The 13,182-nt window shown below is 42.5% G+C and overlaps 1 protein-coding gene across 28 annotated transcripts in view; it reads right to left on the bottom strand.

The window, feature by feature from the left end:
- Positions 1-2,179: 2,179 nt before the first annotated feature.
- Positions 2,180-13,182, bottom strand: part of tcf7l2 (transcription factor 7 like 2) — an 88,447-nt gene continuing 77,444 nt past the window's right edge. For 2 of the 28 annotated variants that reach the window (XM_046377865.1, XM_046377866.1), the window contains 5 exons: positions 10,090-10,215; positions 9,809-9,971; positions 9,418-9,525; positions 8,668-8,716; positions 3,164-3,288 (listed from right to left, as the gene is read on the bottom strand). In XM_046377865.1, the coding sequence (XP_046233821.1) occupies positions 3,209-3,288; positions 8,668-8,716; positions 9,418-9,525; positions 9,809-9,971; positions 10,090-10,215 (526 nt within the window). In that variant the 3' untranslated portion in view covers positions 3,164-3,208. Of the gene's footprint in view, positions 3,289-5,326; positions 5,388-5,919; positions 5,993-6,570; positions 6,644-7,811; positions 7,863-8,667; positions 8,732-9,417; positions 9,526-9,808; positions 9,972-10,089; positions 10,231-13,182 lie in introns of all 28 variants that reach the window. The other 26 variants (XM_046377856.1, XM_046377855.1, XM_046377857.1 and 23 more) reach the window with 26 other exon arrangements.

Below are 13,182 nucleotides of genomic sequence, written 5' to 3' on the forward strand. Positions count from 1 at the left end.
TTGATGTTGGAGGTCCGACGTGACCATTTGAATTTTAGTCGTTTAATAACAGAGTGCCTTGGAGTTTTATATCTATATAGTATCTCTATCCAAAGAGCACTTATAACTAGGTCCAGGAAGTGAGCCTACCCTTCCATTTTTCAGGATATGTTTCATGCAAGTGTTAGCAATCAGAGCATTTAAAAACTTTATTATCCCACAACTTGAAACTTAGGTCTGCAGCAGAAATTGCAGCAGAAATTGAAATTGCCCCATACTGACTAGACAGAGGACAAATGTCTCTCCAGGCTTTCTGGTGTGGGTGGGAAAATTAGATTAGATATGGAACAAATTGTATATACAATATACAAAGTAAAGTGGTTGTCTCGATATCATGTTTTGAACAAACATATTTCCTGACAGCCCTTAACCCCGTTTGTTTGCTAAATTTTACATAATTCAGTTCTATAAGTTTGAATGAAAGAAGTTCCACATCATCTCTGTGTTGTTTCGAGTGAAAACACATTGTAATCACCAGTTAATATAAATTGGTGAGGATATTGACATTTCTTTCTGGGCGACTTGACGAGTAGACATTTGTTAGTGGCTGATTAGATTGTTAAATTATTATTAATGAGTGGATCTGAAATGAAGTGGTGTGCGATGGGTTAAATTGATGAAATATAGAATAATGGCTGATATGAAACACTTAGTTGTTAGGTTTTTCATGTTTGCACACTCAAAGTAGTGTCCAAGCAGGAGTTTCTTGGACTTACTTTGATATTTCCGTCATATTGATAAAGTATTTGCTGTTTATCTTAAACAGGCAATAATTTTTCCTGTCATGATATCTGATACAGTATTACAGTATTGTTCTATGTTCACTGACTGTTACTTTAGTCACTTCCTTTTGGGAAGATTCCTAAGTTACAAAGCTATATTCGCAGCTGGATGAGAGCTACTTGACAAAATGCTGTTTAAACGTTGTCTTCGGACACTGAACCTGCCTGTGAATTTCAGAATAAAAGGAGGACAAGGATGTGCACATACTAAGTTGCTTTTATTAATACAGAACTGCATGCTACAGAGACTGTACAGCATAAACATTTATTCATTACAAAAAAACATGGTTTTGGAACCATTTAAAATAACAGGAAAAAACAAACGAACAAAAAGATAAGAGCATAAAATAGAACAGGAACATCACAGCCGTTAAGGAAACATTCAAACTATTTATCATTAGCATCTTAATAAACCAGAGAAGAAATCGACAGATTACAGTCGCGTCATGTCAACTACAATGGCACCGAGTGGATGATTCTCTTGTAGCTTTTTTTTTACAGCCTCTTGCAACATCAACATGCCTATTTTTTCTATCTACCTATATGTAGTAGTGTACTTAAAAGTGGCAGTTTGTGTATTTTTTTGTATTTAATAGTTTTTTTATGAACCTCCTAATATACATAATTTGGCCCTTGTGGGTTTATACAGTATGATGTCCGCCTTTTTATTAAGTTTAAATTTTAATATTTGACAATTTGCTACCAAACACATTTGTTATAGCAACATTTATACTACATACATAGCAATCTATGTAACGTCACAGCAAAGAATGGTATCGAAATTAAAAAAACAAACAACAACAAAACAAAAAAAAGAGGATCCCTACAGCGTGGTCAGAGGGGCAGAGAAAATTATCACAAAATTTGGCACGGAAAATCTGTACACGAATCTACAGTCTGAGAGATGTGACTGTGCAATAAAAAAGAAGGGCTTTAGACACTTTTCCAACTACTGAAGACACGGTACCCACTGTCTCTTGTTTCAAGTTTTCTTTTCTTCTTTTTGTAAAATGGCTTATAGACGCATTTCTTGAAATGAAGTTGTGCATACTTCTGTTCATGAGATCTACACAGTACACTGAGTGGAATCCAGGTTTTCAGTGAGGAAGGAAATCAATAACAAAAGACTTGCCTTTTAAAACCTCCTTGTAAAAATGGATCATTCATATATAAGTCGCTTACCTTAAGAAAAAATATTTGTACAATGTATTAAGAAAAAAAAAAGGTCAAAAAGAGACACATACAAGATACAACAAGCAATCTCTAAAGCAATAAATACTACTGGTCCTAGCGTTGTGACATTTTGAATTTAATAACCCTCAACCCTCCCACCCCAACCTCCCCGAGCCCACCCGACTTGCCTGACTCCACCCCAAAGGTAAACAACAAAGAAAAAGGACAACGCAGTGGAAGAATGCATATTTAACACAATAATCCCCCCCCCTCCCCGTTATTCTGTACATTTAAACAAGAACAAGTAACATCACAATTAAAGTTGTTCCTCAGAGAGGTGTCACCGCTAGCCTCATGCCCTCCTAGAGTTTGAACAGATGTCAAATGATTGGTTCGCAAGCTCGTATTTAATACAAATAAAGAAGGAGAACCAACTCTTTGAAGAAAAGGGCTCACTGAATGATCTAGCCTACCTTTTTATATCCGTCTTTTAAACATTTTGAAGTTGAACTAAATAATTTTTCTGTTTGCACTGTTTAACACTACAAAAAAGACAAAACAAAATTCATAAAAATTTTGGCAGATTCACAAAGCTATACTACAGCTCATTGTATCATTTCTTTATAATAATTAGATTTTTTTTTGATAATGATGGGTCAAATATTGACCAATGAACTTCAATAAAACAAAAACTAAAATTTCAAAGCCTCATGGCACAGAAACAGAAAGAGAAAAGAACTGACGGCAAGTGAAATATAGCAGAGGGAGGGCCCAAAAAGGTGTGTATGTGTGTGTTTTTATGTGTGTGCAGAGCTAGAAAAGAGCGAAGAATAGGGCAGACTATTCTATAGACTTGGTCACTAGCGACAGAGGCTGAGGGGCCGTGGTGGGGAGGAGTGAGTGGGAATGACACAGCGATGCCGAGGGCCGCGCCATTGAGGGCACCACAGAGGAGCCCGGCTGCCGCGAGGACGAGACGTCACCGTGCTCCAGGGCTCCGTTGTGGGAGGAGGCGCCGGGCGTTTTGCTAGCTGCAGCAGAGTTTTCCAGCTGAACCAAAGATGTTGGAGGCCCAGCCAGGAGGTGCGGGTGGTGGAGTGGCTGGTGGGCCGGTTTCATAGTCAGTGAGAGAGGTTGCATTTGTTCAGTCTGAGGTTTGGACTCTTTTGAGGAGGGGGAGGGAACCACTGAGGAGGGGGAGGATGGGGGGGAGTCTAGTAAGCTTCCGTCCGTAGAGGGAGGACTGGCACAGCTGCCTTCACCTTGGATGTAGCGAATGCACTTTTTTTTTCTCCTGGAGGACAAGGCGAGAGAAAGAAAGAATCTTTTAGCCTCATGTCTTTAAATCGCATCGCCTCTTAGCACAGCTGCTGACTTAAGTGCACCTGAGATGAAGGAAAAGTACTACTTGAAACTGGTCTTGCACAAAAGAAAACATTTTTCAGGTGCATTTAAGTAGCTCCACAAACCTTGTGCTAAGAAGAAAGCTGATAGAAATGACAATGTCAATTTCCAAATGCTAAACCGACAGGACAGGACAGCCATGAAGGAAAGATCACAGGTGAAGCACCTGGACAGGAAGCAGCGGAGAAATGAAAAGCACATACAGAGCTGGTGATGTTGATGATGGTGGTGGTGGTGGTGATGATGAGGTAACAGACTGAAGCAGGTTAGGTGTAGTAATGGTTGCTCTCTGGATGTAAACTCAGCCTTTCTTACAGGCATGGCTACAGCTGGGGATCAGCCTTATTCTCTGCAGCAACACGAGGTTACTGGACCTGTCTCGCTCCTCTACCTCTATCTGGCTCTACTCTCTCGTCTCCTGAGGGGGGACAGAGTTTGGATACGAAGCGAAAGAGTCAACAAGATCCAAACTACCCTGTATCTGCCCCACAGACACAAGTGTGTGTGCATGAGGGGTCAAGACACCATGTTTGCATTCCTGCCTGGGGTCGGGACCCTCTCCCTGCCTGCAGAGTCCTGAGGCCAGGCCTGTTGCACTGTGGAACCCGACGAATGAGAATTCGAGGGGAGGGAGGGGGAGTTAGGAGAGTAAGGGATTATTGCATTTATCTGTGGTGACTCTGTTGCAAAGGCTGCATTCAGATTTGGTTAAGGGGGAATCTCTGCCCGCCTCATCTTTACCCTGACCCTGACAGTGACCCTTCTCTCAGCTCTCCATTCTATCACGAGAATGCCTGAAGGCCACAGAGTAACAGTATTTAAGACTCAGGGAGGGACAAGCAGTAAGTACAAAAAAGACTAAGGTGTTTTTAAAAAAAGAAAGATTGAGCCTTTTTTTAAACATATAAGCCTGGTTTAATTAAGGTTGCCTAATCGAACCTTTTGCTGTTAATTCTGCAGGGGGAAAAATTTGGCTTGAACACGAACAGAGAGCACATTACTGAAAATGAAAAGCAAGAGAGACATCAACAAATAACATAAAAGGGCTCATTCTGTGAAAGACAGGCATGCATTTCTGATAAAGCTCGACAGCACAGGCACACAACACCGGACAGTATAGAAGACTGGAAAAGTCTGGGAAAGAGTGGGGATGCGGCTTTTAAGTGCATTCTACACTGATACTGCAGCGGTGGGTGGTGCACAATATCGACCGGCCGTAAAAACGTATCATTTTGCCACTACATACACATCTTGCTCTCGATAACTGTCTGTCAAACTGCAACAAATGAGCTAATATCCATTTCTTAACAGACATATCGATTCATAGTATGTGCCTGTGTATGATATTGATTTCTCCGTCCTGTGGGAAATTACACCAGATGCATCTTTTAGGAAACGGAGCCCAGAGAGAACTTTCAACCTCTTGGCTCGAAAAAGCGAAAGACTGAATTATCGCACTTTCCGTTCTCCTGATCTCCTGATCTGCTATTATTGTTTGACGTATATTGCGGCATTTTTGAAATCAAGTGTGTCATCTGGGTAGGGAGATATAAGAGCCAAGTGGAAACACCAGCGAGGAGATGAGTAAGCCTTTTGTCGTACTTATTTCAATAACAATTTTAATACAGAAAAGTATAGGTGTTTTGTAAAATTGTTGTTAGATACAAATAGTGAGAGAAAGTCTTTGGAAATGGGTTTATGAAGTGCTCAGAATGACCTCAAACGGCAGCACAATACAAAAATTGACTGACTAAATTAGTATTTTTAAACCGATACACAATACATGATTAAAATAAATGAAACGTGTAGCAGCAGACACAAACAATATGTTGCAATGGTTGGTGCTGAAGAGTCAAGTAAAAGTGGGGAACGGTGTGGTGCAAGCCAGACACAGAGAAGGGTATTACTTAGCAGAAACAAATACCTACCATGAAAATATTCCCAATTCAAAGACTGCTTGTGTCAGAACAGAAAGACAACAGGTAGGGACTAAGTAAGGGTTATTGAAGAGGAGTTTGGAGGAAGAAGAGGTGGAGAAGGAGGAGGAAGAGGGCACAGAAAAGAGTGTCACTGAGCAGGCCCTCAGAGAAAGCAGGGCTAAATTTGTAAGCATAACATTATTATTCAAAGGACGCCAATTAGAACAAACATGACACTTAAGATGGGAGGGAATTATCCACTGCCTGGAGAGAAAATGGATTTCAACAAGTCAGATTGTGAAGAAAGTTATTCCAAATTACAAATTAGAACACAGTGGTCTTACAGCGAGTTATTTTGCTGAGATAAAATATTTGGTCATTTTATTTCGAAATCCATTTTCTGCCACTGGGCTTGAAGTTCAGTGAGGAAAAATTGTTGTGAGGGAATTTATAGCAGGAAACTCCTCAGTAAGGAAAAGGAGCAGAAGAGTTTGCCATCTGTTACCACACTGATGGAAAGGCATTTTAGAGGGGTATGATAATCAGAGAAGAAGCTGCTCTTTGTGGATGTCTTCCTCCCATTGGTACTACAGCAGTTATACCTGCATGGTTTGCACCATAAACTCAGCTGGTCAAGCCCGAACAAGGCACGACACTTCTTTGGGGTATTTGCATCTGTTAGCCAAAGAGGTAGACACAAACATATACACAGAGACAAAAAAAGAAAAAAAAAAAGACAGAAAGAAAAGAAGAAAATGGACACGTCATTGCAAAGACAAAAACATGTAGCCAGGGCTTAGGTTTAGGCTGGCAACACTGGGATATCCTCCATATTGACCAAACCATCGGGCTCCAGATCCTCCAAGCCCGACCTGCCAGTTTAGGATTTCTGAGGCTAACTGTACTGTGCATCCTGCAATGAAACCCTTGTAACCCCCCCTCCTGAAATATTTCTTCATTAATCATTAAGGCATACGCACAGGCACCATTCATACAAACACTCTGGCATAGGCTGTTAATACCCGTCTTCCCAAACAGGAGGTAACAATCAAATAGTGGGAGCCTAGAGATAGACCGGCAGGGCGTGGCTGGAGGAAGCTGAGAGGTCACGATAGCCTGGCGGAACAGTCAGAGGGAGGGAAGAAGAAGAGGAAGAAAAAGCAGCGGCAGCAGAGAGCAAAGGAGGAAGTCCCAGTGTTCAGTTAGCCAGCCTTCACCTGGCCCTGGCCGGTGCAAGCACACACCATACACACCTGCATGGGCCACACCAGTTATTCTGTTGATCGAGCCCAAAGCGTGCTCGACACTTCTTAGGAGCGCTCAGGTCTGATGCCGCAACAGGGAGTGGAAGCCAGCAGAGAGGAGGAATAGAACCAAAACCATAAGGAACAGAAATCAAAAGGAGGAGAGAAATAAGGAGAAAAAACAGGTAATAGTGAATCTATGAAGCTTGGCAGTGGCTCATTGTGCAAGAAAACCCCGCTCCCAAACCCCCTTAAAGCCATTCTCAAATGTGCCTTTTTAAAGATAAGACTGAACACAGTTAGTGTGTTTCAGACATTAGTACAACTCAAAATGCATGCAAATGATCAAATTATGACATTAATGTGGAAACAGTTGCTTTCAGTCATGGAATCTCAACTGTAAGTTAAGGAAGTTAAAGAAGAGCTGATTTGGTCCAGAGGATATAAATGGAGCAAATGCAGCCTGGATTAATTTACTGCTAGCTGTTATCAGTGCGCTATGGTTCCAAAAGGTCAGGATGGTAGAACTAAGCAGCAGTGGCAGACTGCTGAAACAGCATGGTGGTGAGTTAACCCTAGCCAAGGGAAGGATTAAAAAGGCTGGAACCTGAAGAGGAAATCTACTCCTCAGACCTGGCATCAAACAGTTGACTGTTTTCCATCAACACTGGCCTGTCTGCTGCAGAAAAGCTGCCAGTCACTTGCCTGCTCTACCCTCCAACAGTGCCGTTATGAGAAGCAGAGCAGAGTGACAGCAGAATATTATGGCGTTTGAGTCCAGGTCTGGTCTGGTCTGAGCAGAGACAGGTTTAAAGGGGCGAGTAAGCAAAACTCATGCTGGCCTATAGGAAAGGCACAAGCGCAGCTACTGAAGCATATAGATTAAGGAGGTTTACCCTGACATCACAACCTTCAGGTCATACTCCAAAATGATAATCTAACTTATATCATCAGTTCCTCAAGCATACTGCATAGTGATTATGCCAAAATACAGGAAATGTTTTAAACTAAATAGCAACATGAATAAATTAAGTGAAACACAAATTAGCTTGAAGTCATATAAACAATTGCAACATTTTAAGAAAAGAAAGCAGCAAACAAAGCAAAAAGAGCATAACTGAAAGTATAGAATTTAATCTTAAACCTGCCCAATATTGCACATTCATTGATAAATCAATATACATTGATTAAAAAAAGGAAGAAATTAAAAAAAAAAGTTAGTAATTTAATACTCAAAATGACATTAGCACCTGTAATCGGAGGGAGTGAAAGGCAAGGGTTTGGAAAATATTCTCTGTGTTCTGAAAAAAAAAAAAGAACAGATAGAGAGGCCTTCAAGAAGAGATCCGTCACCAACGAGCGCAAAATACATAATAACAAGTTGCCATTGCTCCTCACAATACAATCAGAAGAATATGAATCATGAGAATAAAAATAGATAAATCATAGAATTAGCAAACCTCCTTAATTTTAAGATGTAAGGGATTTTTCTTATGTTGATACAAAAGCATGCAAGAAAGCAAGCAAGGGGCAGCCCGGCAAGCAAGCGCACACACGCGCGCACGTAAACACACACACACACACACACACACACACACACACACAGTACTGTAGTGCAGTCTGCAGGGCACAGGCATTTTAAAACGCACACAACACTAGCAAAGTTAATGGCTCTCACAATGCTTCAACTTCACATTCTCAAAACATACATATCACAATACCAGAACGCTGAGGGGCAAAGTCGGGAGGGGGAGGGTGGGGGTGGGGTGGGGTTGGTGTCAAGAGGGGAGGTGAGAGGGATGGGGGGGGGGGGGGGTCATGCATATTCAGTTGTTATTAGCTGGGGAAGGCTAGGGGAAAATGGGATAAAAAGGGGAGGGGGTATTACAAGCAACTCTACCATTTAAATATTGCATTGGGTAGCATAACTATACCACAAAAAAAAAAAAGAAAAAACAGAAAAAAGCCAGGCACAATAACACACACACAAAAGAAACATAACACACACACAAAAAAAACAGCTTGACTTTTATCTTGCAAGATGTCACATCTGCCTGACACATGATGGGGCTCTTCTAATATGAGAGATAATTGCAGCTCACTTACCATTGCTCTCTGCTTGCTGCTTTTCCCTTTTTCTCTTCTTCCTTTTCCCCTGTTGGTTAGCCGCCAAAAAAATAGAAAGAAAAAAATAGACACAGACAGGAACCTTAGTTATTATATTGCAGAATGCCCAAAACATGAAACAGAGAATAGGACTCATCTTTGTGTTTACTTATTTATTCATTCATTCTTTATCTGACTGTTTTTTTTTTCCTGTCTCTGCCCTCCGGTTTATAACAGCCACTGCAGGCCAGACCAGAATCCTCCCTCCTCTCTCTGTTTTCTGTCTTTTTCTGCTCTTTTCTTCTTTCCCTGTAATCTTTTTTTTTCATATTTTCCTCTGCTCTGCGAGCAGCCAGACATCTTGACGAGCTTCTGGTTTGGTAGACAGATTTCTCTAAGGCTGCTCATGGAAGACTCTAGTCAGCTTGATCCCAAAACTGGACAAAATTGATGAGAATCTGTGCACTTAAGTGTCAGAACAGAGTGTCTAAGGCGCAAAACATTCACCACGGATTCATATAAACAGCATGGTCAGACTTTGATACTAATAACCCTTCATGTCATGACAAGATGGGCTTAGGTCAAGGCAATTTATCCAGTCACAGATATACATATCAAAAGAAAATTACAGGAAGAAAGTGATCCCTCAGGCTAAATAAGAAAAAAAGCAAAAGAAATCTCATCCTGGTCATGTCACCTGGGGAAAGGGGGGAAAAAAGGCTGTTACAACTTGTAAACTTAAAAACTTACATAGTTGTCTCGTGCTGACCAGCCTGGGTAGAGCTGCATGTGGAGCTGTCGCTCTTTCCTGGCCAGCTCGTAGTACTTGGCCTGCTCCTCCCGCGATAGGGCATGCCACTGTAAAATAACAAGCAAGACAGAGTAAAACTTTCACCAGCAGGAAAAATACAGGTATGCAGGTTGTGAACTGGACTTAGAACTACAAAACTGGGCTATCAGTTTGCTGTGAAAGCAGTTTAATTTACTACCCAGCCTTTGAAATAGAATTGTGCTCCTTCGATTACCAAAATGCTGCTTCTCTTCTGGTGGGTTAAGTGGGTCCTGAGCACCAGGAGTGTGAGGGTCACTCTTTGCGCTCATTGCAGTGTTGGTTTGTATCTAGTGATCTGTTAGGACTTACCCTTCGCCCCAGGATCTGGTTGATGGCAGCACTTTCCTTCAGTGTGCACTCAGCAACCACCTTGGCCCGCATCTCCTTCATGTAAAGCATGAAGGCATTCAGAGGTTTCTTTATGTGGACCTGTTTCTTTTTCTCCTCTTCCTTTTTAGCGTCTGACTGTTTTCTGCGGAGAACGACAGGGAAGAAAGGTGAGTGGAGTCGACATACGTCCATGTTTTTTTTTTTTTTTTAAGAGGCTCTGAGACAGAACCGTGACTTTAGGGCTATGAGAGTCTACTCACGAGCTGTTGAGAGAGCTGATGTCGCTGTGGGAGGATTCCTGCTTGACGTTGGGTGTGACGATGGCTGGGTGTGGGATGCCCGTGGTGTGCAAACTGTGGTGAGGGGGCACCATGTGTGGGGGGAACCTAGAGGACAGAAGACTGTGTAAATCGTCAGAATGGACACGGGTGAAATGAGAAGATGGAACACATGTAAACACAAGACTAAAGGAGCCAAATTCCATTCCCATCCTTACATGACATGTCAAAGTAGTTTTTCAATTTCTTTCATAGAAATGGAATTGACCTTTAGTCACAAGAAAAGACATAAATGCACATACAAAACATAAAAATGTCCAAGGCTGATTCTTTTATTTTTATTCATAACCAATTGGAATAGATTTTACCACTCAAAATGAAGTGTTAGGTCAAATGATGCATGGTTTAATTTGGTCATGGAATCAAGCCTGAACAGCTACACACTTCACACAAAGATACAACAGCAAATAATGACAAACCATCACTAAACCATCAGTCAAATATGGTTTGAAAAATCTGTATTGTGTGGCATTGACTAAGTGCAAGGATAAATCTCTCCAGTGCCATTTTTGAACAACCAGAAAAAAACTTGAACACTCAACACTCAAGCCAAGTGGATTACTGTTACCTTTATTTAAGATAATCTCTATCAAGTGTCCCCTAACCAATACAGGCAGCAATTCATGTCAGAGATTCAATGAAACATGTTTGCTTGAGGGCTCAATGCACCTTAAACTTTTCTGCTTATTACATACAGACAGTGCAGACTCATATATCAGTGCTGAGACTGATTAAGCACCACACATTAGGTTTTTGAGGACAAAAGTTTCTACTGGGCTTATACCAGCTGTCACCTACGATAGCTGAAGAAATAAGATTTAAGCGCCGGTGTCTTTTATTCATCTTCAATTCAGTGTAATAACTGAGAAAAATGCGTTTTTAACAGTCACATTGATATGAAAATGTTAGGGACTTGGAGGGGTAAAGCTTGAACTGTTATCTCTTATCAAGGAATATTGCAAACGCGATTAAAACATTCTATCGAAGTCTGGTATCGTCACTTCATGTAGTGGGTCTCTATTTGCTTCCTCGTTCTTTTCTGCCGATTCAGCACTGTCAGCAGCACTGGCATTTTTATCTTCCTCTCTCTACACTGCTATCATCATTTCATCATCTCCGACCGCTGCACATATCGAGGCCAGAAACCCCTTATTTATGAAATCCTTTCACTGGCCAGAACAGCCAGCCATAAGACGCTGCTGTACTGTATGTGCCAGAGTCTGTATGACACTAATTATTTGTGTCACATTATTTGAAGGTGTGCGAGTCTATCTGCATGTGTTTGTTTACAGCGCGTCGCCTCGACTCCACGTGACCACACGCAAATGTTAGAGAGGAGAGGAGGATGAAGAAGAAGGAGAAAAAAGGAGGAATAATTCTTCTCTCTTTTTTTTAAAGCAGCTCATTATCCGGCTGTTTCTGGCTGCATGGCTCCGAGCCAGAATATAATGATGAGGATAAACTCGCCAGGAACAACTAGTTTCTGTTGGAGGCCATCTCAGGGGAGTGCCAGTGCGCTCCCCCCTCAAACTCTTTCCCTCTTTTTCTCCTTTCCCCTCTTCTCCCTTCATCACTGACACATTGGTGTTTGTGCCATGTCATCCGTTGATGGGGAGCTCGGCAGCAGTGGTTGCATATCGCCCATCATTAGGGCTGCTGCATTTTCTTGGCTCACTCTGTTTCCTCTCTCCCTGTTCCCCCTCCCTCCTTCTCTCTCTCTCTGTGCACTTGTTAAAATTTCCTCTGTTCCAAGATCTATTTTTTCTCCTCTCCTTCTTCTTCTTCTTCTTCTCTACTCCTCCCTGTCCCCTCACCACCTCCACGCTCTTTTTCTCCCCCCCCCCCCAAACCCGCCTCCTGCTGCCACTGCATGGCCCAGGTTATGGTTTAAACATGACGGCCATCCCTTTGAAGCGCGGGGGCATCATCATCATCATCCGGGCTCATCAGTAGCAAGCAGCGCCTTGGACCAATTTAACCAACACAGAGAGGGAGATGCTACAGAGACCCCCACCCCAACCCTGGGGCTCCTACATCTCAATCTGAAAGGTAAGAATGGCTGGCGGTGTTGGGGTGGGGGTGAGGTAGTGGAAGGGGGTGGGGTCACTGGCGCAGCAAGCCCAGTGTCAGCCAGTGCCATTTAATTGCTGATACGAAGCAGTAGCCCCCCCGTGCCTGTTTAATGTATAATGATCCGGCCGGAGCGCTTCTCCCGTTCCCAAGGAAAAGAGAGGGAGCGGGATGATGGGAGAACATATCAAAGGGCAGGCTTAAGCATAAGGGGCAAAGGGGCCTTTCTCATCCTCCCACCTGTCACACATACATTCACACGCGCGCACACAATATAGGGGACCTGCACTGGCTCCAAACCCATTATCAAAATAATGTCTTTCATTTGCTCCACTGACCGTCTCTACTCTCCTTGGCCCCTTTTTTCCTCCCGTCCTAAAAGAATGCATTTTTTAACAGGACCCGGGTGTAAGGTGCTCACTGCAATACGACGAGGTGCCAGATTCATTCCCTGCATCCTAATTCAGCGCGGGCCACAGCACAGGGGACTGATACTGAAGCAACGCGCTCCTGCAAAGCACTGGCTCCCGACAAGAGTACAAGGCCAGGATGTCTTTTCCCTCCGATTTCCTCCACTCAGCCTGTTCCCTTACGAATCATTTGAGCTATCACAACAGTCTGGTCCATTCTTTGAACAAAACCAACGGGCTGAAGGCTACGTACGAAAGGCTGCTGCCATTTTGCTGACAAAATTAGATAGATTTTTACTAGCTTTGTCAACAAATTGATTCTTTTCTTTCTTCCCTGTCAAAGTCAGAGTTTAGGTTGGGTTTTTTTTTCCATGTGTGAGGGGGGAGTTTCATTCTGGGAGATTTTTTTTTCTTTTTGGGAGATGTGTTAAACCCTCCCATTCTCCAGAGAGCTCCCAGAGCCCTCCATCTATTCAGTTATACTAATTCAATTAGGGGCCTCATCACAGGGCATTAGCTCTTCCCCATGGCCAGT

This window comes from Scatophagus argus, chromosome 21 (assembly GCF_020382885.2).
Source record: "Scatophagus argus isolate fScaArg1 chromosome 21, fScaArg1.pri, whole genome shotgun sequence".
Lineage (NCBI taxonomy): Eukaryota > Metazoa > Chordata > Actinopteri > Scatophagidae > Scatophagus > Scatophagus argus.